The sequence below is a fragment of the Trachurus japonicus genome, chromosome 8, assembly GCF_045865225.1.
Source record: "Trachurus japonicus isolate A0001 chromosome 8, Traja_1.0".
In the NCBI taxonomy this organism is placed as follows: Eukaryota; Metazoa; Chordata; class Actinopteri; order Carangiformes; family Carangidae; genus Trachurus; species Trachurus japonicus.
The window spans coordinates 6159970-6187579 of record NC_140914.1 but is presented as its reverse complement, the minus strand read 5'-3'; the positions used below and the strand labels follow the sequence as shown (position 1 = coordinate 6187579).

Sequence of the window (27610 nt, the reverse complement as noted above, 5' to 3'; positions counted from 1 at the left end):
CGTTGGCTCGCTGTTTTGGTAAGCAACCGGATCCAGGGCGAGAGAGACATACCTTCCGTCAAAATAAAAGGAATACAATTTACAAGAAAGTCCCCGAGCCATTAAGTTAACCTTTTGCTTTTATTGTAGGAGGTAATGTCTATTTTACAAGTTTTATGTTGGTGAATTTGGTGATTTCCGGATCCACTAGAAGAAGGGAACCAGAATGCAGACAAAATTCGGAGTGAACAGAAACCAGGCTCTTCTTCTCTCTCTGAAGAGCCTGGTGACGCGAGGCTATTCCAGGGTTGTCCAACCTTAAAATGCTGCGCATCTCGTGACATGGGGAGAACGAAGCGCTCTGATTGGTGGATCAGCAGACCAATCAGGAGGCCAACAAAGACTCAATTGTTGGGATTTTGAAAAGCAGCGGCCATTAATCATTTATGACTGTTTGTTTGGTCGATGATACACAACAAGCTCAGCTGGTTTAAGTCAATACACATTACACAATGCTTCATGCAATTTGATATGATAGCAAGTTGTCGCCGGCTCTTGCAAGCTCGACCCCCCACCCTCCTCCTCCCACCACCACCGATCAATAGGGTCCATGAGCAGCCTCCATCAGATTAGTGAGCCCTGAGGATGTGCTGTTGATACATGATAAGACTGGTAAACTGTCTTGTTTCGTTTCATCACAATAGCCCTCCCCTCGCTCCGCCACCGGCACCAAGGAAATGCCATGTAGCCTGACACACATACACATACACACATACATACACACAGGGCAGCTGTCAGCCGTGCACGTCGGTCTTATCTTGTTTAACCACATGATGCGAGTCTGCACAGGTTTGCACACACACAGACACACAGGTAGCCCTTTGCTCTTAATGTGCTGCTTCCTTATGAGGTGATATTGTGTTTTGTGAGTCACCCTCTTCCACCTCAGAGCACCGTCCGTGTTGTGTTTATGGACGCTGGGATATTGCCTGTGCTGACTGCTGACTGCTGACTGTCCTCGGGGTGTATTGGACGTTTGTTATTGTTCCCAAACGAGGCGCTGCATTCTTGCTTATCTTGTGTTTATTCTCACTGTACCCTCTTTCTCTGTCTCTGTCACTGTGTGTGTGTATGTGTGTGTTGAATGTGTGTGTGTGCAGCTCCAGAGGCTAAAGCGCTCGCTGTCCTTCAAGACCATGATGCGCAGCAAGAGCGTGGAGAACTTCTTCCAGAGGTCCTACAGCGACGCCCGTCTGCCCCCGGACTTCATCACCGACCCGCCGCCCCCCTCCCCCCCTCTGCTGCCCGGCTCCCCCCTCCTCATCAGCAGCGGCGGGGGCGGTGAACGCTCCCCCTCCATCTCGCCGTCCCTCAGCCCCAACCCGTCCATCGCCTCCCACTCCCCGTCTCTCAGCCTGTCCCCGTCGCTGCCCATCAAGCCCCCCCGGCCTCCGGTCAACCACTGTTTTCAGGACCACGTCTTTCGCAAACCCACCAACTGCCAGCACTGCAAGCACATGATCGTGGGTAAGGTGTTCACTACTTTATCCTCCTGGACCGCCCTGCCCCTATACAAAGGCAAAGTGCAGTATCTGTAAAAAAAATGCCAAACTGAGAAAAACAGCCTTTTGTGGTTTTCATTGTCAGGTTTAAGCATCAAATTATGAATAAAAGTCTATAATTGATTAGATAAAGGTGTACAACTGAATTAAATGTATTTTTTAGTTTGTCTTTCTGACCAATTTTGACCATTTTAATGGCAGATACTGCACTTTTGCCTTGGTTTTGGTGCAGAAACTGCACTTTTGCCTTGGTTTTACTCCAGTGGAATTATAGAGTAAATGTAGGGAGTACAGTACTCTTTGCAGATAGGCTACTGCACTTTGCCTTGGTTTCACGGTGCTTTTTTGTATTGACAGCAAAATTAAAAGCCCAATAACTCTGGAGATTTTAGCACTACCAATATCAAATTCTACCAGATTTTTTTAAATATTTTATTTTCCAGTTTTATGCAATATACAAGCATCACTATACCAACAGTATAAAGACATAAGACAAAACATGGAGGATAACTCTCCTTACTCTATAACCCCACCACCCACCCACCCCTACCCTGAGAAAAAAAAAAAGTCAGTGTGCAAGGTCAATACAAACGACTAAGTACTTGGTGTAACAGATGTACTGATATAAATTCTACCAGATTGAAGAGAATATGCCACACTTTTGATTGGTCAAAAGAAAAAGAAAAAATGCAGATACTGCACTTTGCCTCGCCCTCTGCTTCTTGTTTGTTTCAGGCCGAGGCTTCGCTGCAGTTTTCTGGCCACCAACCGTGTGTTTGTTTACACGTCCTCTCGTCTGGTGCAAAGCGGAGACCGTTTTATAGAGAGAACAGACACTTTAATGTTACATCGCCGTCGGCCGCAGTTTGATTTAAGAGTCTACAGCTCGTATAATAACAGTCCATCAAATATATAAAACTACAGCCAGCAGCTGCACCGACCGTTAAATGTCCTTAATGCCCTTTTCCACTGTGTGGTACCGACTCAGCTCCTTTATTTCTTTTCTTTTCAACAATTGGCTATATGCCCAGCTGGCTAAAATCCAGGAAGTAGTGGTACTTCCTGGTTGGTACTTTCTGAATTTCAGCCAGCCAGGTGTGTCTGATTATTGTTTTGAGGTCAGACACACCGGGATTAATCAGTTTGGCCAATCATGTACAACAGGAAATAAAGGAGCTGGCTGAAATTCAGGCAGTACCAACCAGGAAGTACCACTACTTCCTGGATTTTAGCCAGCTGGGCATATAGCCTATTGTAAATAAAAATGGATGTAGGTTTCTGAGCTCAGAGCGAGCTGCTGAGCTGTCGCCATCTTGGCAGCTCCTGACTCCGCCCCCCTGACTCCATGCAGGCTAATCCAAAATTAGGCAAAAAGGAGGAGGGGCCTGTGTGGAGCTGAGAGCTCATCCCCCTTTACGCCCTCATTTGTGCAGAATCTTAACACATAATAGCATATTTTACGTCTTATTATGATCAGACAGGAGAGAGAGACACAATTTCAACTAAAGATACATTTTCTGGTCCCATAGGAAGTTTGTTTTAAGGCTATGTGCCGAATGCAGCTGCACATAGCTGCTGTCCTAAATGCTTCTGCTTTTAAAAGGGTTTTCTATGGAGTTTTTCCTCAGTCGATGTGAGGGTCTAAGGACAGAGGATATTGTTATGATGTAAAGCCCTTTGAGACAAACTGTTTGTAAAAAAACGGGCTATACAAATAAAATTGCCTTGCCTTGCCTTGCCTTAAATGAGTCAAGTAAATAACATGACGTCGGGAGAACGGCTTCTAACTCCCCTGTATGACGAGGTATTTCGCAATAAACTGAATTAAATTGAATATTCCAATTGAATTGACTTGAAATATACCATGCAGATATTCTTTCAAGGTGTACAGTAAGTAAGCATGCGGTTGGGTATTGCACAGTTGCTTGTTACAAAATATAGTAAAATGTTATAAAGATTCACCCACAAAATTATCTGTAGAGACCAAATCTGTTTCTGTACCAGGCTGTTCACATGTTTATTACTGCTGTACACTGTGACATTTTAACATGGGAGTCTATGAAGACTGACGCACTGTTGTACCCTGTTTACACCTGGCATTAACATGCATCTCGTATCCAGATTGAGATCCGATTGAGATTTGATCACATATTTGCACAGGTAAATTCAAAAATAAAAAATAAATAAATAGAAGAAGTATTTCTAATGTGTTTTGGGTGTGTTTACACCTGTACTTTCATCAGATTGCAGTCTGATCACTGAAAACATATGTTAATACCAGGTGTAAACTGGGTGTTGGAGACTCTAGTGGTCAGGAGAGGAACTGACTCCACTGACGTCTTTGGGGAGGGATCTGGTACCAAATGTGAGTTGAGTCGGTATCATGTGGTGGAAGAAAAACAACATTATCTTTGCAGAGAAAGACTGAAAACAGGGTTTTAAAAAAGAAAGAAAATGAATCTAGCTTCTAATCACATAATCTTCCTAATTAACTCGTCCTTTCTGAACTGTCCCTTTAAAGTTAGTGATAGAAGAGTTAGTGATAGAAGAGTTATCTCCTCAGCTTCTTCTCTCTGTAGCAGTGAGATTATTAACTGCTGCTGCTGCAATGTAAATGTGCTTTTATGCCTAATTTGCCGCTTGTATGAACTGCTAGCCACCGCTGGTTTTTCTGCTAAATCTACTTCTTGTCACTATGATTGATTACACAACCGCTCTGTTGCGTTCTCACCGTGGCCTTTCTTTCTTTTCCTTTTTTTTCCTTTCTTATTTTTTTATTTTTGCATGCTCTGTGAGTTTATTTATGTGATGCATCACCTCGCTGCTCTCCTGTCTCCCCCTGAGGTCCCAAAACACTGTCCGGCCTCCTCGTTAAGCTGATGAAGTAGAATCCATTTTGTCTCTTCTCGGGGTAAAAGCAGCGTCTCGTCGAGTCGTGCAATTTGTTTGATTGTTGTTTTTGCAACAGACCTGTCAGTGTAATTCCTCTGCAGCAAATCCAGAAATCTGTTAGGTTTGCTTTGCAGGATCAAACGGGACTCAACCCTTTAATCCTTAAAAAAAACATTCAACGAGCGGCAGAGGATATTTAATTACATGACAAATGAGGAGGAAACAAAAATCCCAATACTCTGAGGTTTTTATGACTCAAGCGCTGGAAGAGGGAGACAGTCATGATGATACGATGCCAAATCGATTATGATTGAAATACCTCCAGCTGGTTTCCAATCTCTACTGGCTGCAGTTGATTATGAAGCTGTGTCCACGAGCAGCGCCAGCTTCATAAAACTAGGCCAGCGCCCGGATCCTCTGCCTCACCTGAGCAGAGATGAGAAACCTGCTCACATGATGCAAAGGCCACTTTGTTTTGTGTTAGTGTTTTCTGCCTTGTTGCAGAGCTGCTGTGATTTTATATCCCTCTGCTCTTGTCCTCTTCTCTCTGTCTCTCTCTCTGGTCTCTGCAGGAAACTCCAAACAAGCTCTGCGGTGTAAAACGTGCAAGATGGCCGCTCACCTGTGGTGCACCTCGGAGCTGTCGCAGCAGCCGTGTCACGGGAAGGTGAGAAGATAATACATAGAATCATGTTTGATCTTCTTCCTCCATACAACACTCAGTCACAAACTTATCTTGATTAACCTTTGTCTTGTGTTTTAAATCAGCTGTAAAACACACTAAAAACTATTATTTATCATCCCATTTGTTTCTCATCTCTTGGTTACGTTGTTAGGCTTCCTTATCCATGAAAAGGTTGGTTTTCCACTTATGATTTCAGTTATTGTTCTAATCATTTTAACCGGGTCGAAACCGACCCTAACAACACAAATGTCATCATTTTAACCAGACCATTTTTGAAATTTGTGGAAAAAAAATAATATTTTATTAAAAAGCCTTGATGCAATAAACAAATTTATGTGGTACTTCTATGTATTCAAAACCTAAAAAAGGGTCAGTGGTGACCCTAAAACAAGAGGAAGGTTCAATTCATCAACATCTTCCCTGCTAATTACTGCTGTGATGTTTTTAGATGAGCAATAATGTTTGTTTTTATGTATTTATCTATTGAATTTTGATTATATTTCCATCATTTCTTCTTATATTGAATAAAAAACTTCTCAATTCCTACCTGGAAGAGCCACCTGATGCTAAAGCGGCTCAAAAACTCGTGTTGTTCCCTTAAATTTCACTTAACCCATCATCCAACAGGTGGTTAGCTCTTAAAACAGGGTTAAACTGTTAGCATGTCTTTTTCCATCAACACGTTCAATCTGCACAAAACCGAGGACATTTTATCATTTTAGGAAAAGAACTTGTGCCGAATTAGTTCTTCCTGGAGTCGTCACTTGGTTGCCAGGCAACTGCTTCCAGCCAAGAAGTAGGCTACGATAACAAACAGTGATAGAATTAACACGCAACGCTAATCCTTTAAGAAATATGCTAAGATGATAAGGTTTTGGTTTTCAGTTCTCGTCAAGGCTTCGAGGAATAATTCAAATATATTTGCATAAAGTTGTAGGGAATTAAAATAAGAGGAAGAAGAAGATAGATGAGATACAATCAGAGGCGGCTTATCTCTGTGTAAGAGAGAGGCATGACCTTTTTAAAAGTCACGGACAGAGTTAAAATATACTGTTTTACAGACAAAAAGTCCAGGATTTAATTTGTGTCTGTGTTTGTCCATCAGCGCAGGTTCAGTTCAGCCTGACCTCCCACTTCTTCAGCTCCCCCCCAGACATTTCTAATAGGCACATTATAAAAACACCAGCGACAACAAGAGTTGGGATGGCAGTCATGATTTGAATAGCCCGAGCAGAGACGATGTAACCATGGTAACCTCGTAGCACAAACCAGGATTGGGTGGATCTGGAATTACACTTTACCTGCACTTGGAGAAAAGAAAAAAAAAATTAATTTGACATTTTTTATTGGCAGAGCCTCAAGTGCAAAGAGTTAAGTCTGAGGGGAAAAGCAAACGAAGCAGCTGCAGCACAAAACTGTTAAATCACAGTTGTGTGTGGTATCTCTGAGGCTGCAGAGGGTTACCACACACACACACACACACACACACACACACATAGTACACACACTCTCACAGTCGGCTGTATTTGACCCAAGGGCAGAGTCGCTCTCGCTCAGTGTTTTAGCTTCATGTGCAGTTTAAGGTGAAGTGCTGACAGAACACAGACACATGTGGTAAAGAGCAGACGATACCTGATGGAGGTGAAACTTCCCCCTCCTTCTGCCCCCAAAAGATTTGAATATCTACATTTTTCCACAGCCAATATGATAAATATGAACATTTGTTACAATATAATAATGAAAAATTGTACAATTTTGTTTATAGGCCCGATATCCATCCACATTACAGTGGGATATAAACCATTTATTAAATATTCATATTGTTTTTAAAGCTCCATGTTTTCCTCTTCTCTTGTGTTGATCCATAAAAAAAGATTTATTTGTTGTTTTAAGAACTAAAAACTCATCTCAGTGTAGGTTTCCATCTCTCCAGAGAGCTCCAGTCCTCTCTTCTGATTGGCTGACTGTTTCCTGAGTGAGCCAATAAAAAAATAGAGCAGATTTCAGAATAAAACACTCAGAGAAACCAAATCCTGCTGGATGGTGGTGGATTTGGAATGGAATTAGGATTCTTGCGTCCAAGACACTTGTTTCTAATAATAATTTTTAAAAAAACATTACAAAATATAACACCAAGCAAACATCAGGCATGTGACGTGCTCTATACGTAGCATCAAAACCTCCAAGTCCCGACACTAACATCTATTCAGGCCCTGACAAACCCAACTGATTCAACATTTTAACAGACTGAGGAATAAAAGAGTTCCTCAGTCTATTGAATCTACCTACAGTATAGGGACTCTATTATATCTCCTGTTGGAGAAGTAGGCAGCAACTGGTATTCTTCAAATAAAACATGTGTGGGGTCAGACAGGGACAGCATTCGTCTCGTATATGCAGCGCTACAATTTGTCTGAAGTGTTTGGCCTACAATCTTTGAGTAGATGCTTAGCAGTCTCCCCAGTCAAGCTTTATGTTGCACTGACAGACAACTACACCATGCACTGACTCCATACTGCATAACACTGAGAACAATAGACTGACAGAACAATAACAGAACAGGCGTGAGACCTTAGTCTCCTAAGGAAATAAACACGTTGCTGTACTACAGATGGGTGACATGGACATAGATGCCTAAATATGTGTAGGGAAAGACTTGTTTGATGTTTGTTTTATTGATAGCGACAGCCAGGTGTAGGATATGAGTTCTCTGGAAGATCAAAAAGTGACAGGAAGTCCTGACGGCTGGTTTTAAGGCTCAGTTTCTGAATACAGGGTGTGTGCGTTTCTCTGTGGACTGAGGCTTTGATACTTTCACAGTATTAATATAGAACCTAGAGCTTATCTATAATCATAGAAAATATGGAAATCTTCCATTTATACCATGTGTCATTCTGATTAAAGCATCCCCATGTGGCCTGATAACAGAAAATCCTATGTGATCCTCTTTGTAATGAAAGGAGACAACTCACTTTCTCCAAAATGAAACCTAAAAAGGTGAAATAAAAGTAAAATAAATAAAAAACCCACATGTTAATACACCGACTTGTTCACGTCATAGAGGATTTTGTGCATGTTGAGCGGAGCAGTGGGTGGAAAGGTGAGCGTGGCTCTGCACCGGGCAGATAATTGGGGGGGGAGTGATTCCAGACTCTGGTTTTAGTGTGTTTATCCTCCGGTGCAGAGCGCAGAGCATTAGCATGCAGGAGGCGAGACCTTCTGAGAGCCTCTTGGAAAAATTTTAAGAGCACTGCGTTCAGAGGAAACCAGAGGACGGAGAGAAAGAGAAAGAGAAAAAGGAGGAGGAGGAGGGTAGAAATGTCATGAGAGCTAAACATCAGCATCTTTTACAGTGAGAACAGGTGTCACTTATTACCTTTTGATCCACTCAGTGTTTCTCTTTCTCAGCCTGATGGGACTAAGTGACTGAGCTTCGGCTTCGTTTTCCAAGTCGGTAGCAAAGACAAAACCAATATCTCTGAGCCCAAACACTTACTCTGCTTAATTCAGTGTGAAATTGCGGTCGTGCGGAGACGCAAACACACAGGATCACACGTCCGTCCACGCCTGTGTGTGTGCCACATGTAACCTACACACACACACACACACACACACTAAGTGGCTGAGTGAATTCATTTACAGTAATTAGCAGCAAAGAGAGCTAATGCATTTCCTCCATATGTGATTTGAGAGCAGAAACGAGCAGCATGTCTGTCAGTTCGTCTTAATGTGTTTCTCATCCAGCTGCTAAACAGAAAGTATCCTTTCTTTCTTTCTTTCTTTCTTTCTTTCTTTCTTTCTTTCTTTCTTTCTTTCTTTCTTTCTTTCTTTCTTTCTTTCTTTCTTTCATTTGTTCTTTCTGTTTGTTCTTTCTGTCTTTCTTTCTTTCGTTTGTTCTTTTTGTCTTTCATTTTTTCTTTCTTTCTTTCTTTCTTTCTTTCTTTCTTTCTTTCTTTCTGTCTTTTTTTCGTTTGTTTTTTCTTTCTTTCTTTCGTTTGTTCTTTCTTTCTTTCTTTCGTTTGTTCTTTCTGTCTTTCTTTCTTTCTTTTGTTTGTTCTTTCTTTCTTTCGTTTGTTCTTTCTTTCTTTCTTTCGTTTGTTCTTTCTGTCTGTCTTTCTTTCGTTTGTTCTTTCTGTCTCTCTTTCTTTCGTTTGTTCTTTCTGTCTCTCTTTCTGTCATTCTTTCTTTCTTTCGTTCTTTCTTTCTTTCATTTGTTCTTTCTGTCTTTCTTTCGTTTGTTCTTTCTGTCATTCTTTCTTTCGTTTGTTCTTTCTTTCTTTCTTTCATTTGTTCTTTCTTTCATTTGTTCATTCTTTCGTTTGTTCTTTCTGTCATTTGTTCTTTCTTTCGTGTGTTCTTTCTGTCTTTTTTTCTTTCTTTCTTTCTTTCTTTCTTTCTTTCTGTCTTTCTTTTGTTTGTTCTTTCTGTCTCTCTTTCTTTCTTTCTTTCTTTTGTTTGTTCTTTCTTTCTTTCTTTCCTCCCTCCACTAGTCTGGAGCGTTCAAGCGAAACTTCAGCTCGCCGATGCTCGTCAATGACCAACTGGCCGTCGTTAAGGAAGTACAACCAAGCCAAGGTGAAAACACTTTGACCGCCCATGTGTGAGTGTGTCTGTGTGTGTGCGTGTGCATTGGTTTGTTTGTTTGTTTGTTTGTTTGTGTCCCTTGTGTGCTCTTGTTTCGTCCTGTTGCTCCTGTCTCGCCGTTTTAGGTTTTTATTTTGATTGATTTCTTTTGTTGTTGTTTTTGTTTGTTTTCTTCTTTCTTCGTGTGCGTTTTTTGTTTGTTTTGTTTTTGTTTTTTTTAACTGGAATGAAACCAGAACTGTCTCCATCTCACCCGACACCCCGAGGAGCGTGAAGTGGAAAAAGATAAAGAGGAAGAACAAACAAATTCAGCCTCTTCTCTCTCTCTCGGAGGCTGATGGACGGTCTGCACCTTGGAAGTATGTGAATAAATGTTTATAAGTTCTAATGTTTATGTTTTTTTTTCTTTTTTATATCCTTTGTTTATGGTTTGTACTGTATATCCCTTGGACCCATGGAGGTTATTAATTTATGGTCTGGCACCACAGCAGCTCACAGCTTGCATGTTTAAAGCTTTATAAACATTGACATGCTGCCTATTTTCTGATTGGGCGACGTCCTAACCGGCGCTCTGTGTCATGACATCCAACCATTTCAATAATGTGGCAGCAGGACATCATAATCCTTTGTCATATAACATCGTAAAACTGATTTATTGGAGCCCACGCGTCTCCGGATTTGTTCTTCCTCGCCCTTTTTTTCCCACCGTGGCACCGTACCTTTGTAGCCGAGCGTCTGTGCAGGTGATCCGGGCGCCTGGTGTCACGTGTTCGCACCTCCTGCTGTGACTTCCTCCTACAAATCCATGAATCAGGGCACAATTGAAGGGATAGTTCACCCAAAATTCAAATTTCACTCAATATCTACTCACCCCCCTCATGTGGACTAAGGGCTGGGAGAAGTTTCAGAGTCCTCCGTGCCTTCTCCGAGTTACGGGGGGTCCGCGCAGCAGTATTTGTCCATATGATGGTTGTGAATGGGCCTCACTTTTCTTCGTCAAAAAAGACACACCAAAAAACATCCAAATACCTCCATACTGCTCGTCTGTAATGTCCCTCTTGTATTGAAGCCCCGACATGAGAAATTGTTCAGAAAAAAATTAAATAAGTCAATGTTTTAAGCTTGTTTGTAGCGGAAGTTCCCAGTGTTGCTCTGCCGGAATCTCGCGCGATTTGCGGAGCCGTGAACTGGGTGTCAGTGCAAATCGTGCGAGCTTTGGACGGACCAGGAAGAGCAGTGCTGGGAGCTTCCGCTACAAACAAGCTTAAAATATAGACTTATCTAATTTTTTTCGGAACAATTTCTCATGTTGGGGCTTAAATACAAGAGGGACATTATAGACGAGCAGCATGGAGGTATTTGGATGTTTTTTGGTGTGTCTTTTTGGACGAAGAAAAGTGAGTTCCGTTCACTACCGTCATATGGACATGCAGTGCTGCACGGAGCCCCGCTGTAACTCAGAGAAGGCACGGAGGACTCTGAAACTTCTCCCAGCCCTTAGTCGACATGAGGGTGAGTAGATACTGTAATGAGTGAAATTTGAATTTTGGGTGAACTATCCCTTTAACCTACAGCTCCACCGCCGCCCCGAGCTGCAGCACGCAGCAGCGCCACGGCGCCCTGGGACTCGTCCAGACCCCGGGTGACTGCGACCTGCCAAAACTCAAACTGTCACGCGTTAATGATGCTCACAAAGGCCTCGGTTAAACACTGAGCTTTTTTATATGAGCCTTAATGTCAGCGGCTGATTTATCCACAGAACCTGTTCATCGAGCTGAAGGAGTGAACTGTGTCGTGTTAGAGCTCATTTATGAGTCTGAGAGTCGAAGTGAAGTAAATAACAGTTTGTGCTCTGAGCTTTAATCAATGACAGTTAAAGTCTGATTAATCTACAGACGCTGGGTTTTGCATACAATGATTCATTTCTGTCTCTAAACAAGAACAGCAGCTGAGTCAGGCTTCGATGTGTGAAGTCACATGGTTCACAAAGGTTTATATGAGGACAGAGAAGCTGAAACACATTCTTTTGCTGGTGATTATATGATCTGAAGAAAAGAAAAGGACGTTGGGAGTGAGCGCCACATGTCCCTTCAGTCGGTCTAATGGTTTGCCTCCATCATGATAAACCTTGGCTATATACTGTATCACTTGGGGCTGTTTCCTTCAGAAGCTGCATTTGAAGACGGATCACTGAGAAACGTGTCCTTCTTTTCCTTTCCCAAGATTCATTGCAACTATTTTTCAGCTCAGTTCAGCAGTGAAATAGTTAGAATAAAGGTTTTGATCAGCAACGATGCCAACGAAGCAGAAGAAGCTGCAGCCTTGATAAGTTGTGTTGACAGTCCTGTGTCTGAGACCTTTATAAAAAAAAAAAAAAAAAAAAGAGGCGCCGGTTTTTCATTTCATTCATATCGATTGTGATTATGAAGGAGCAGGAAACATTAGACCCGGCGATGAAACTGAAATTCAGCCTAATGCTATAATTAGCTGTGCAGATCAACAATCTGGTCACAAACAGGCTGGAGTCATACAAGTGTGTGTTTCCAGCTTAACAGTTCAACGGCTTTAAAGGTCGAGTCTGCGGGTTTGTTTGTTGCACTTTGTAAACACAACATTTAATTTCAGCTGCCGTGTTTACATTGAACCCTTCTCCACTTCAGCCTTCCTATGAATATTTGCTACCACCACCCAGATAGAGACTGGACGGTGGTCAGAAACGTCCCGACTATACCAAAACATCAAAATACAGATGGCACCATTGAAATGTAAATAGTTAAAGAGACCCTGAGGAGTTTGGTTTTGGTTATAAAAGAGTCTCATATTAATGTGGATGAATCTACGTTGCCCACACATGTTAATGGGTCCATTTTTGTTAAATATATTGTTTTGTCTTTATAGTTATTTTGATATTATTATTTAGTGGTCGACTCGTCCAGCATTTCTTGGTTTCGGTTTCCCGGACGCTGCCTGGCGGGTCTTGGGAATAACGCAGCCGGATCGCTAGTTGGCATCGTTTATGGTCGGAACTACGACGGTATCTGATCGTCTCCCAACCTCCGACTTTTGTTCTTGATTAATGAAAACATTCTTGGCAATTTCACCGTGCGTGCGGAGGCTCATGAGAAATGTAGTGTGAAAACACTTCGCTTTCTGAAAGTCTTCGTAGTCCCTTTAAGGCTTAATACGTGAATAGGATTAAAGGGTAGGCAGGTGTAAACTCAATAGCTTTAGCCTACTCCTTTTTGGCATATGCAATAATTATGGACTCATAAGTTTGATTGAATATCGTCTGGAAGGAAGATTAATGATGACTGTTTGACTGATTGTTGATTTTCACAATGTGCATACGACCGAAACTTCTACTATGGGAAGCCGATGATTAAGAGTTCTTTTTTATTTTTCACAAGAATTTGACTCTACCTTTAAAACTTTAAATGTTGCGTTGCGAGTTGTTTTTAAGTTAAGCCATAAAACCTCCAATCCTTTATGGCCTCTGACGACTCTACAGGACCAAACCTTCATAGAGGTCCATGCTTGTGGGCACAGCCGTCGTCTGCTGTCAGCGCCTGACCCCAGATCAGCAGCCACCTGTCTGATCCCGACCCTGAAGACCTTGATCCTGTCCCTCTGTCCTGGGGGACTCGCCTGGCTGGTGTCAAAAGGTTTCAGACCCTGAGTCCGTCGTCGTCTTCACCGTCTCCCCTGCTTCCTGTCTTTCCTGCACACAGCATCAGTCGGCCTGTTTAATTTTTCATCTATCTGACGAAGGAGGCAATAAGGCGGCGCCGACTTCAATAAGAAAACTGCAAATCACTCGGCAGCACATCTGGTTCTGCACAGAAATCGTTCCACCAGCCTCCATTCAGCTTCGGTTGAGAAAAAAAAAACCCTAACAACTCATTCCTAACTTTAGAAATACTCTGATCCCGAGCGTCTCCAACATCGACGGATTCGGCTCTCGGAGGATTTCCATATTTTAAATCTCTTCTCTTATTCCGTCTTGTACTCGTCTCGTCTCCAGACAGACACAGACTCATTACAGCTGTTAGGACGAAGACACATCTCTGGCCAGCGAGTGGATGTATTTATAAATCCAGGCGTGTAAGATTTATAGGAAAGTCCTGATGTCTCCTTAACTTTTGGCTGCCGTTCCTCTCTCAGATCTAAAGTGGGTCACTTTGGTCCAGGACCGACTGCGTTACTACGGTTATATTTAGACTCTGGTTCCTTAGACACAGCGACCATGAAGTGCAGTGTGTGGCCGCCACTGTAGCGTGTGTGTGTGTGTGGAGCTGTGTGATTTACATGTGTGTTTGTGGTTAAAGTCATTATAAGATTAAGAAAGTGTGTGTGCACCAGCGTTATGAATGAATGTGTGTGTATGTGTGTGTGGTTTCAGAGGCTCCGCGGATGCGTGTAGATCCCGTGTACGCCGCCTTGCGCTACGGGACGTCCTTGGCGCAGATGAGCCGCTCCAGTTTCGGCAGTTTGTCAGAGTCGCCGACGCGCAGCCTGGTATGACATCATCATGATCATCATCATCTTCAGGCCGTGGGAGGGAGGGGCTAGAGGGCAGTTGGAGTTATTTTAAAGGGATAGTTCAACATTTTGGCAAATTCGTCTATTGCCATAATCCCTATAGTTTTAGGAGTAGGTTCATCACCTTTAATTATCGGTGCATGTTGTTTTGAGATTGGCGGGGCAGAGACGTGAGCTGCTCAGTGAACACAACAGATTTCCATGTTTTCCTCAGCAAACTCATCAAATACACAATCCAACAACTCCAAAACGCTCTGGTGGACGAGTTGTGACTTGCACACTATGAAATAATAAAGTATTATGTAACATTACGACACATGAATCAAATACTCAGAACTACTTTCGCTATTGAAGTCACTCCGCCCAGCAGCCATGTAGTTCCGTTTATGCATTTGCATTGAAAACAACTCTGTCTGGTAACGTTCTGTTATTATCTCATAGCGTGGTGAATGTTCAGGTCACAACTTGTCCACCAGAGCGTTTTGGAGTTGTTGGATTGTGTATTTGATGAGTTTGATGAGGGAAACGCGAAAGTACCGTGCGCCGATCTAAAAACAGCTTGCACCGACAATTACTGGTAACAAACCTACTGCTATGACTATAGGGATTATGGCAATAGGCGAATTTGCCAAAATGTTGAACTATCCCTTTAACATGGAGGTGTGTGTGGGTGTGTTAGGGGTCAGTGTGTTTCCTGCAGTTGATTGAGATTCAGTAGGGAGCATTGGTGCAGGAGCTGAGTGACGTGCTGCTGTGGGCGGGGCCAAAAGAAAAGACATTTGTACCGTACGGTGGCCCTGAGGGGTCAATGTACTGCAACTCAAATCACATCACAAAGAAGCGAAAGTACGATAAAATTCAGAAAACATTTGCTGTTTTTGCGGCTCTTTCAGAATTTCAGAATTTTTTGCACATTTTTTGTGTCTTTGCATTTGGTTTAAGTTGCAGCACTTTGACCCCTCAGGGCCACCGTATCATTGGATGTAGTTGCCGTGTGACAGAGTACGAGCTGTTGGTTTTGCTGGTGCGTTCAGCAGCTTGGACAAATTAAGGGAAAGCATTGCTTTGACAGGAAAGTGATGAACACGATCCCTTTGTGAACTTCCTGTTCCTTAGAAAACCAGAGCAGAGAGTTTGAGTTCTGCAAAAATATTCCACTATTTATATTTCATATAAAATCAGATGCAAACCACTGAGCAACACCACCGACTGTTGAGCTTTAAATTTACACCTGAATTACAGAGGTAACACCCGGCAGTAACCTCGCAGCACCTCACACACACACAAACACATTAGTGATGCCACCTGTGCTTCCGCTGCATCGAGATGAAGAGTTAAGCCAGGTCAGCACAAACGAGACTCTCAGGGCTTCAGACTGAAGTTCCTTCTTTGAAAGTTTTTTCTGTCTTGTGAGGTTATTTTAGTCCCCTGCTGAATTAAATCCACCTGAATTAAATCCACTCTGCACATTTGGTGAAGCGATACAATTGAGCACCGGCGGAGGGGCGGGGGGGATCATCTATCAGCAGCTTAATACGGCGACACTGAACTCTCTGTGCTTCTCATTTAAAGGGATAGTTCAACATTTTGGCCCATTGCCATAATCCCTATAGTTTTAGGAGTAGGTTCGTTACCTTTAATTGTCGGTGCAAGCTATTTTTAGAACGGCGGAGCAGAGCCGCGAGCTGCTCAGAGCTACGCTACGGAGGCTAATGGGATTTCTTGGTTTCCCTCATCAAACTCACCAAATACACAATCCAACAACTCCAAAACGCTCTGGTGGACAAGTTGTGACCTGCACATTCAACACGCTATGAGATAATAACACAACGTTACCAGACAGAGTTGTTTTAGAGGTAAATTCATGCAAAACCGCTGATGCGCGTTCCCGTCGTGGACAGTTTTTCATCAAGCAGTCTCTGTATTTACCTCTAAAACAACTCTGTCTGGTAACGTTGTGTTATTATCTCATAGCGTGGTGAATGTGCAGGTCACAACTTGTCCACCAGAGCGTTTTTGGAGTTGTTGGATTGTGTATTTGATGAGTTTGATGACGAACCTCCTGCTATGACTATAGGGATTATGGCAATGGGCCAATTTGTCAAAATGTTGAACTATCCTTTTAACATGCAGTCGAATCAGACAGTGCAAATCTCCCTGCACCACACAGACCTTTAACTAACAGTGTATAGACAGTGTGTGTGTGTGCATGTGTGCGTGCATGTGTGTGTGCAGGTCAGAGCAGGAACAGTTGGATGCTTCCTCTTTGACATCCTGTTGCTAACATTTAATACTCTCTTTTTGTCTTCTTTGATAAGGGGGAGGGAGGTGAGGAGAGTCAGCAGAGACAGTGCAGCATGGAGGAAGAGATAACTCAGGAGACGGGGGGTAATCACTGCCCTGTGTGTGTGTGTGTCTGTCTGTGTGTGTGGCTGTGTGTGTGTGCGTTCTCTATGTCCACGCTTATGTGTGTCTATGCAGAAGTCCCCGTGTTTCCGTTTGCATGTCGGTCTGTGTGTGAGAGACTTTTACTGGTCTGTGTATGTGGAAAGAGAAAAAACAATCTAACATGTAATCCTCATGTGTGAGAGCACACCTGACACCTTCTAAGAGAGTTTCCCTCCCCCTCCTCCTCCCCCTTCCCTCTCCTCCAGACCCAGACCCCCCCATCCCTGACGCTGAGATGGAGAAGGAGGAGGAGGAGAGCAGCAGCAGCAGCCAGGCTCCCACTCCAGCGGAGGAGAGCGGTGTGAAGGTAGCGCTCTGTTTAATCTGTCTCTGCACATTGTTTCCTCTTCTTGAGCCCATGTGTTTCTGTCTCACTAACCCCACCTCCCCCCTCTCCCCTTTCCTCTCCTCCTTTCCTCCCCCTTTCCTCCCCCTCCCTGCATCCAGGTGCCCAAGCGCATCGAAGTCCACTCCATCCACACCTATGTAGCACTCTACAAGTTTCTGCCTCAGGAACCAAACGACCTGGAACTACAGTGAGTAAAAAGTCAGACAGAGGCTGCAGCCTACGTGTCGGCATCGCCATGACTCGCCATGTGTGTGTGTCTGTGTTTGTGTGTGTGTGTGTTTCAAAGCATCGTGTGCAGGAGTGCATTGGCTTTGTCTGTGTTGTCTGTTGTTGTTTTTTCGTTCCTCCTTCTTGTTGCTCTGGCCTCGTCGGCTGTTGATCCTGCAGGATGAAAACGTCCCCGCCATCTGCAGAGGACGGGGCCCTGAAGGACGACTAATTATAAACTCTGAGCCCGTAACTGCCCCCCCCCCCCTCACCCCCCCACCACGTTAAAGCGAGCGACTGAGCTGTGTGTTGTTCCCAGCAGGGGCAGCAGGATAAAGACAACTGAGAGATGAAAGGGCGAGGTGGAGGCTGTGAGAGAGAGAGTGAGAGTGAGAGGATGGAGGGATCGTGTGGAGAAAGTAAAGAGCAAATATAGAAGTATAAAGCTCTATATGATGAAAGAGGATGAGGAGGGAGAGGAGAGGAAGGATAAAGCAGGAAAAGGAGGGCGGGGTGTGTGTGTGTGTGTGTGTGTGTGTGTGTGTGTGTGTGTGTGTGTGTGTGTGTGTGTGTGTGTGTGTGTGTGTGTGTGTGGACAGTGGGGGGGACAGCTTTAACAAAGGTAAATCCATGGAACTGTTCAGAGCCATCTGTGCTGTGGTTTTGTGTAAATGTGTGTGTGTGTGTGTGTGTGGCTGCACAGTAGCCTATATGTGAATTAATGGCAGCACAGTGTGTCTATGCTCTCGTTAAAGTCTCTCTGACAAAGTTTGGACAGACAGAGCTGAACATCTTTAACCCTCTGGACTCGTGGCCGCTGTTAAATTAGCAGCTGAATAAATAACTTTATAGATCATTGAGAGACTAAAGCTGTGAATAAGGGACAAAAATTGTAAATAGACTAGTTTATTGTTTAATTTCCTACATATTTGTGCAATATAAGTACAAATAAGAAGAATCTAAAGCTGCACAACATGCAAAAAAATACTAATAAAGTATCATTTAACTCATATAAAAATATAAAATTGATGATGATGTGTCTCTTGTACCAGACACGGTATGTCCCTTTACATCTTGAGAATCGGATTTGTTATCCAAGGTGTCACCGTAGCAAGAGCAACACATATAGTGCCGACAATGCACAACAATGTTGTGACTCGTTTTACCTCTAAATAAAAAAAAAACTTAAAGGGATAGTTCAACATTTTGGTGAATTGGCCCATTGCCATAATCCCTATAGCCATAGCAGTAGGTTCGTTACTTTTAATTGTCAGTGCAAGCTATTTTTAGAACGGCGGAGCAGAGCCGCGAGCTGCTCAGAGCTATGCTACAGAGGCTAATGGGATTTCTTGGTTTCCCTCATAAAACTCATCAAATACACAATCCAACAACTCCAAAATGCTCTGGTGGACAAGTTGTGACCTGCACATTCACCACGCTATGAGATAATAACAGAACGTTACCAGACAGAGTTGTTTTAGAGGGAAATACAGAGACTGCTTGTTGAAAAACTGTCCCTGAAGGCAACACGCATCAGTGGTTTTGCATGAATTTACCTCGAAAACAACTCTATGACTATAGGGATTATGGCAATGGGCCAATTTGCCAAAATGTTGAACTATCCCTTTAAAAATTGCATCTCCTGTGATTTGGATGAGTAAAAACAACAGTTTTTATAACTTCTGAACTTTTCTCATTAATTCTGACTAAAGACATGAACATTTTCACTGGTGTCTGTGTTTGTGGAGTTTCTCTGATGTAAAAAAAAAAAAGCTGCTCCACATAAACAGAAATTAATGCATTAGATAAAATACATATAAACATCCAAACGGGACTCCAGAGGGTTAAAGGCAGCGATTCTTATTCTAAGAACTAAATGTTGTAATTTGTCTGTAATTTAAAACTCTTGCCTCATTATTTCCTCACACAGAGAACATGAGCGCTGCGTTTTTAAAAGCCCTTTACACACCCACACAGGTGTTTTCAGAAATGAAGCTGTGGCTGTAATTGAGGTCACAAAAAAAAGGTCTGAATTCACGCTTTAGCTGCTCGACATCAGACTATATCACACGTTTATCTTCAGCCGTTGTATATTTATCTGCTGGAATGTATGCACCGCACAGTAACATCAGTAACACACACACACACACACATACGACGTAAAGCAAACCAACACTGCAGCTGTCGTCAGTGACACAAATATAATGCTGATTTATACATTGATGTTATTTCTCATACACATTAATGTAATGAGGGTGTGTTGTGTGATTTCAGAAACGGTCTTTGTGTTAATGATGGTGATCGTGACGTCACTGTCACTGCTGCTTCTCTGAGGAGCTGTGATGGTGCAAACTGCAGCAGCTAATAACATGCCGACCTGTGGCCCTTTGTACTGTAGTGTGCATATATATTGAAATGAAGCGATGCACTTGTTATTCATTGCTTTTAACTTGTTAGTGTCCTCTGGAAACACTTGTGTGATGCATGTGGTGTCAAATCGATGCAGTTGCTTTCTGAATTTGCAGCATATTAGTGTGTTCTTATTAAGATGCAATGGATTATACCCCAGGGCCACCGTAGAGCCTCGTTATGGAGGAACTATGCAAGATTTTTACCTTTATCAAGTTTAAAGAGGAACTCTGCAGGATTTGCATCTTAACTATGCTACATTTTTACCTTAATGAACCAGCTTCAGAGTAATTGTGATGGTTTATTAAATGACTAGTAACTAGTTCCAGGGAGAATGGAGGCTCTCTGCCTTCCACCTAGCGTCTCTTGGCTGAAAACCAACCTTGTAAGATCAGAGCCTCCGACCCGGAGTTCCAGCTCTCGTCTCTGCGGCACCGCCACACAAACGCAACGCGCCCCTTAACCCGTAATCTCTTGTTTATGACAGATTAAACTACACAAATATACATGTTGTAACATGGTAAATGATATATAACGTTATCTATCACTCTTGATTTCTCGCCAGCTTCGTTAAAAACAAATACACATGGTCAAGAGGAGGGTTAGCAAAACAGCGGAAAAGCGACCGGACTTACGTAGTTCCTCTTTATACAAGGCTAAACTCACCTACAACACAACAGTCAATCACAGTCAATGGAGGCTGCAGCCAATATAGTTGATGTAGAGCAAGAGGCGGGGTTCACCTGAACCTCCACTCATATGTAGAGACAAACACAACTCTCACACTCTTTGGGCCTTTCCCATTTCTCCACACTTGGCTGAGTGCGCTTGGTTACACACACACTTTGGTGACGTTTTGCTGGTGGAACGTACATTTGCATATAGTGTGCAAGCATGTATTAAATGGCCAAGTGTGTGGGGCTATTTAAAAGCAATTGGGACAAATTTGACAAGACGAAGCCTATCTTACCATAAGTGTGGGTAAAGTGCAAATCAAGCGCGCTGCACTTTTGGTTGTTGGAGAAATGGGACAAACTTGTGCACTTAGACTAAGCCCATGAATGCGCACGCCCAGTGCCCAAGCGTGTAGTGGGATCGAGTGTGCACATTGGGACAGGCCCTCAGATTCACACCTAGAGGGAAGTTAGAGTCACCAGTTCATCTATATGCATGTTGTGTATGGACTGTGTGAGAAAACTGCAGAGAACCCACACATGCATATGGAGAATATGCAAACTTCCACCCACAGAGCGCGGCCCCAAGCCCGGGAATCAAACAGGGACAAAGTTTGTCAAACTTTGGGTTTGGAAAGAAAAAAAAAAGTGCACCTAAGTTTTAAACTGAGACAAACTGAGCAGACGATTTGTCCCAGTATCACCTGAGATATATGGGTCTCACCCTCGTTTGTGAGTCTGTGCAACTATATGCAAACTGGTGTGTGTGTGTGTGTGTGTGTTTGTGGGTTATGATCATCATATAGGGCAGTAGTGAGAACAGGTACCCAGGAGGCAAAACGTACAGAGGAGCAACTGGGACAGCAGCTCCTCCCTGTGTTATCTAGGACAGTGTGTGTGTGTGTGTGTGTGTGTGTGTGTGTGTGTCTCATCACAAACTGGTAGCTTGATTAGCATGCAGGCCAGGTTGTGTACAGATCCGACCCTGCCTTCACTGCTGCAGTGTGTGCGTGTGTGTTAGTCATATTTCATGTCGACCTTGTGACTTTGCTCCGTCACCTCTGCAGAGTCTCATCCACATTTTAAAGGGATAGTTCAACATTTTGGGCAAATTGGCCCATTGCCATAATCCCTATAGTCATAGCAGTAGGTTTGTTACCTTTAATTGTCGGTGCAAGCTATTTTTAGAACGGCAGAGCAGAGCCGCGAGCTGCTCAGAGCTACGCTACGGAGGCTCATGGGATTTCTTGGTTTCCCTCATCAAACTCATCAAATACACAATCCAACAACTCCAAAACGCTCTGGTGGACAAGTTGTGACCTGCACATTCACCACGCTATGAGATAATAACAGAACGTTACCAGACAGAGTTGTTTTAGAGGTAAATTAATGAAAAACCACTGATGCGCGTTGCCTTCAGGGACAGTTTTTCATCAAGCAGTCTCTGTATTTACCTCTGAAACAACTCTGTCTGGTAACGTTGTGTTATTATCTCATAGCGTGGTGAATGTGCAGGTCACAACTTGTCCACCAGAGCGTTGTGGAGTTGTTGGATTGTGTATTTGATGAATTTGATGAGGGAAACCAAGAAATCCCATGAGCCTCCGTAGCGTAGCTCTGAGCAGCTCACGGCTCTGCTCCACCGTTCTAAAAATAGCTTGCACTGACAATTAAAGGTAACGAACCTACTGCTATGACTATAGGGATTATGGCAATGGGCCAATTTGCCAAAATGTTGAACTATCCCTTTAACCTCCACAGCTTTGTAACTGTGGCGACCACCTCTTCCTCCTCCTCCTCCTCCTTCAGCAGTTTGCTAACATTATCTTCTGTGCTCCTCCCTCTTGTCTTATCTCCTTTTAGTCCTGGTGATCGGGTGCAGGTCACCGACGACTCAAACGAGGAGTGGTGGAAGGTAATAAATCATCTCTAAACATTTGTGTGTGTCATTGTGTGTGTTTGTGTGTGTATGTGTACTGGTTCGTTTTAAATTCATAACGTGTTTTCGAGTGCAGAGAAACATGTACGTGTGTTAATTAAAGCCTTTAATGTACGACACCTGCTCTATTTTTACCAGTCACAAACATGGAGGCCATTGAGGACAGAAATAGAAACACACACCCCCCACCCCACTCCTCCCAAATTACCAAAAGAGTTGAACATAATGAACCTGAGTGGTGTTACAGCCTCAAACACGTCTTCATTCAGTCTGTAATGAGCCTCACTCCCTCCCAAAGGAAATGAATCTGCATCAGTGTAGGTTAGGGATGTCAGGATTATAGATTTTCTTGGTACAATTATTGTACGGTATCACGATTATCAGGATTATTATGCATTTATTAATTTCACAACACTATAAATGTGTAAAATCAAGTATATTCAAAATATAATTAGCCTACATTACTAATTATTTACACAAAATATTTGAAGTATCTATTAACATAGGGCCAATTATTAATCCCCCATGGGAAATATTTGAAATATTCAAGTCATTAATTGTCATCTACAGCAAATGTTTAAGTTTATTTTTATTACGCATGACATGCTGACATTTAAACTCCTACCAGTTCAGTGTAACATTAGGTAAACGGACCAGTACCTGTGCATTTACCTTTACTTGGTTCCGACATAACTCTTGGAAAGTGATGGTATTTAGGAATCTTTACGATAAATTAATTGTGGCGTTTGATACTGCGATTAATTGTGAAAACAAGTAATCGTGACATCCCTAGTGTACTGTAGGTGTGTGTGTGTGTGTGTTTGAGTCCCAGATAAAGGCAGCAGCACTCACTTTAGTCTGTCAGTCCCGTCTCAGTGGACCGGTGTTTATGGGCTATATGAAGTCGAACGCCGTCAGTTTAACAGCGTTAACCGACTCCCTCCGTCCTCAGGAGCCTTTAAATTATGTATAATTTCTGAATCATCTGTTCATAACCGATGTATAGTGCGAGTGTGTGTGAATCACGTCCATACACACGTCAGCAGCACCTGAGGCCGATAAACAATGAGATATTGCTGCATAATGAGCGTCGAGCAAACACATCGTCTGGAGGAAACAGACAACAATAACAACAATAACAACAAGCGACGATGAGCAGGTGAAATCTGCCGCTCGCTCCTCTTCTTCTATAAATAACAACAAAACAAAGCAGACGTGACGCCGAGCCGAGGCGAGTCCTCGTTTGCTTTAAAACAACAATCAGTTTCATTTGTGTAATTGTGAGTTTTCTGCCTTATTAAGTTGTTCCGCAAAAAAAAACACACACACACTGATTCAGACACAACAACAGGCAGGTGGAGGGAATCATTGTTTCTCCTCTCACTGACTGGGATGGAAACAGAAAATAATCCTCGATTCTGCTGCTGCAGACGACGGAGACACTGCAAAAACTCAAAATCTTACCAAGAATATTTGTCTTATTTCTAGTTAAAATGTAATTTCTATTATACTAAAAATTATACAAAAAATAAGACTCATCACATAAAAGAGTATCTTATTTTCAGACACTTTTTACTTTTTTCAAGCAAATTTTCACTTGAAATAAGTAGAAAAATCTGATAGTGGAGCAAGTTTTTCTTTCTTATTACAAGCACAAAAAACCTCCTTTCACTGGCAAATTTTTCTACTTATTCCAATTGAAAAATTTTTTGAAATAAGTGAAAACTGAGTTAAAGAGATTAGTTTTGACTAAAATTGAGACATTTTGACAAGAAATAAGACAAATGTTCTTGGAAAGATTTGGAGTTTTTGCTGTGGAACGGCTGTGACGTGTCACGTGTGGCGCTGAAACCCAAACATGTTCAGGTTTTATCTCTGTGGAGTCAAAAGGTGAAACTGCTGGAGATGGAACCAGCAAAAACAGATGAAAACAACTGTGAAGAGACTGAAAAAAACATCTGAGTGTTGATCATGTTGCAGCCTGTTAGCCATTAGCTGTTAGCTGTTAGTCGTTGACTGACCGCTGCTCTGTGCTCTGTTGTGTTGTTCCAGGGAAAAAGCGGCGACCGCGTCGGCTTCTTCCCGGCCAACTTCGTGCAGAGGGTTCGGCCTGGAGAGAGAGTGTGGCGGGTCATCCAGGGAGCTTCTGGGAACCGAGAGCGAGGACACATGGCCGTCAGAGAATCGCAGGTACAAGGACGTCAGAGCGGCAGCCATGTTGTTGTTTTATTAGTTTCTTCCCCTGTCTTGTCACCATGATATCTTAAAAACACCATGAAGGAGCTTCTTTAGATTTGGAATAAAGATTCACTGGGATTCAAAATTGAACTAGTTAGATTTTTGGCGTCAAAAGTCAAGGGCATGATGACCTCAGAAAACACAGTTTTGGCCTTGTCTACATTATAACTCCATAAATTAATTTCTTCAAATTTGGTTTAAATAAAACAACAACAAAAAACATTCACCAGTGTTCAAGGATTAAGATTTCTGTGGCTTAAAGGGATAGTTCAACATTTACAGTAGTCATATCCTCCTCTCACCATAATCCCTATAGTCATAGCAGTAGGTTCGTTAGCTTTATTCGTCGGTGCAAGCTGTTTTTAGAACGGCGGAGCAGAGCTGTGAGCTGCTCAGAGCTACACTACGGAGGCTAATGGGATTTCTTGGTTTCCCTCATCAAACTCATCAAATACACAATCCAACAACTCCACAACGCTCTGGTGGACAAGTTGTGACCTGCACATTCCCCACGCTATGAGATAATCATGTAACATTACAAGACAGAGTTGTTTTAGAGGCAAATGCAGCCGGAACTGCATTCCAGACACGGCTGCTGGGCGGAGGGATTTCAAAAGCAAGTAGTTTAGAGTATTTGCTTAATGTGTCTTAATGTTACATAATTATACATGATTATCTCATAGCGTGGTGAGTGTGCAGGTCACAACTTGTCCACCAGAGCGTTTTGGAGTTGTTTGATTGTGTATTTGATGAGTTTCACAAAATACACACCTCCATTGTGTTCGCTGAGCAGCTCACGTCTCTGCCCTGGGGATCTCAAAATAACATGCTCATTCAAAGGTCAAGGTGACAGTGGCCTCACAAATTGCGATGTTGAAGGAGGGAATCCCTTCACAAATTATTCATCTAATTAGACTTTTATAACACGTCAATTGTCAAGGTCACAGTGACCCAAGAAAACCTTTTTTTAGCCAAATAAAACAAAATCCCACTCCAACGTGTTGACTCTGGATGAACAGGGACGTGAGTGACCTGACACTTATTTGTGTCTTAAAGCGTCACACTGATATTTTTGGAAACCATTTAGTCTCTAGTGTTTGATATGGGATTATATTTGTCGTCCTGTACCGACTCTATCCTGTGTCTGTGTGGTCACAGAGCTGCACACTGAGCACGTCACACTCACAGGGTGTGATCAAAGGATTGGCACCGAAATCGTCTCTTTCTCATCTCACATCACTTCAGACCTGTTCTGACTGATATTTCATTTCCCACATGCTCCTAAAACTCGTGTTTCTGTTCAGCTCAGGTCAGAAAATCCTGACGTTAGCAGCTGATTATGCTCCAAGAGGTTGAAATGACGGGTTTTGGTGTTTGAATTTTGTAACATAATGAATAAAATCCAACATTTCACACAGATTTTGTATTATTCTTCATTCATTCTATAATTTTTATATTCAAAAAGTAATGAAATGATATGGACCAATGAATTGAAAAGCTATTAAAGGGATAGTTCAACATTTTCCCTATAGGTTTAGGAGTAGGTTCGTCACCTTTAATTGTCGGTGCAAGCTATTTTTAGAACGGCGGAGCAGAGTCGCAAGCTGCTCAGAGCTACACTATGGAGGCTCATGGGATTTCTTGGTTTCCCTCATCAAACTCATCAAATACACAATCCAACAACTCCAAAACGCTCTGGCGGACAAGTTGTGACCTGCACATTCACCACGCTATGAGATAATAACAGAACGTTACCAGACAGAGTTGTTTTAGAGGGAAACACAGAGACTGCTTGCTGAAAAACTGCCCCCGACGGGAACGCACATCAGTGGTTTTGCATGAATTTACCTCTAAAACAACTCTGTCTGGTAACGTTCTGTTATTATCTCATAGCGTGGTGAATGTGCAGGTCACAACTTGTCCACCAGAGCGTTTTGGAGTTGTTGGATTGTGTATTTGATGAGTTTGATGAGGGAAACCAAGAAATCCCATGAGCCTCCGTAGCGTAGCTCTGAGCAGCTCACGGCTCTGCTCCGCCATTCAAAAAATAGCTTGCACCGACAATTAAAGGTAACGAACCTACTGCTATGACTATAGGGATTATGGCAATGGGCCAATTTGCCAAAATGTTGAACTACCTCTTTAAACATATAATAACTGCACTCATTGTGTTCACATACTTACCTGTATACATACTGTATGTTATATCCCAGTGTAACTCCAGATGTGTGTCCCCCTCTCCTCAGATCTGCGTGGGGAAGCGAGAGGACGGTGAGATGTTTCTGAAGCTGAGCAGCGGGAAGAAGAGAGGCCTGGTCCCTGCTGACTCCATAGAGGAGATCTGAGGCTCCCCCATCCTCCCACTTCGTCCCCCCTCTCTCCTCCTCTGCCTCCCTCTCCTCCTCCTCCCCCTCCTCCCTCTCCCAGGGATGCGGCCATCTTCAAACCACCGCGGCCACCGGCCCTCCTCTGACCTCAGAGCCGGCTGCACCACACCTCTCCAGTCTGTTCTGGGATATAAAAAAACAGAAAACAAGACTTTGATCAGAACTGGACAGAGAAACACAGACTTGTGCGAGAGAAGAGCCGAAGCCGTGGCCCCCGACGAACACGTGGTCTCCGGCTGAATTGTTTTGCTGTTTGTCTTTAATAACGTTGTCTAGTTCTAGTCCTGCTCTCATAAGAAGGGACTGTTCCTCTGCAGTCCTGCTGTAGTTTTATCTTTTCAAATATAAACATCAGTGCACAAGTTAAAAAAAAAAAAGCTTTAAATATATTTCCTGGATTTGCCGTTTTCGGATTTTCTTTCATCAAAGACGTTTACCGACGTGGGAGGAGGCTGTGTCCTGTCATGGGAACACGACACGACGCTTCTGTCTGTCAGTCAGTGTCCTTTTCTTGTTCCTACCCACTCCGAGTGTATGTGTGTATGTGTGTGTGTGTCTCATCGCTGTGTGCTCATGTCAGGATCTCCAGCCTGGGGGACTTGATATCAGCTTCATGCAAACTGGTACACAACAACACGACGAGGCGCTCGCCAAAGACAGCCACTGCCAGCCAGAGAGAGACAGAGAGACAGAGAGCTGCAGCCATTCAGACAGAGAA

General features: G+C 43.0%; 1 protein-coding gene across 2 annotated transcripts; it reads left to right on the top strand.

Moving 5' to 3' along the window:
* Positions 1-1137: 1137 nt before the first annotated feature.
* LOC146982430 (SH3 and cysteine-rich domain-containing protein 2-like) lies at positions 1138-27610 on the top strand. 2 transcript variants are annotated; one of them, XM_085783449.1, is made up of 10 exons: positions 1138-1506; positions 5006-5100; positions 9609-9693; positions 14102-14217; positions 16560-16629; positions 16902-16996; positions 17137-17225; positions 22192-22243; positions 24320-24457; positions 26752-27610. In XM_085783449.1, exons 1-10 carry the CDS (start codon positions 1176-1178, stop codon positions 26848-26850), a joined length of 1170 nt encoding a protein of 389 aa, XP_085639575.1. In that variant the 5' UTR covers positions 1138-1175; the 3' UTR covers positions 26851-27610. The 2 variants fall into 2 exon arrangements, with proteins under 2 accessions (XP_085639575.1, XP_085639573.1); XM_085783447.1 differs by having other exon boundaries at positions 16896-16996.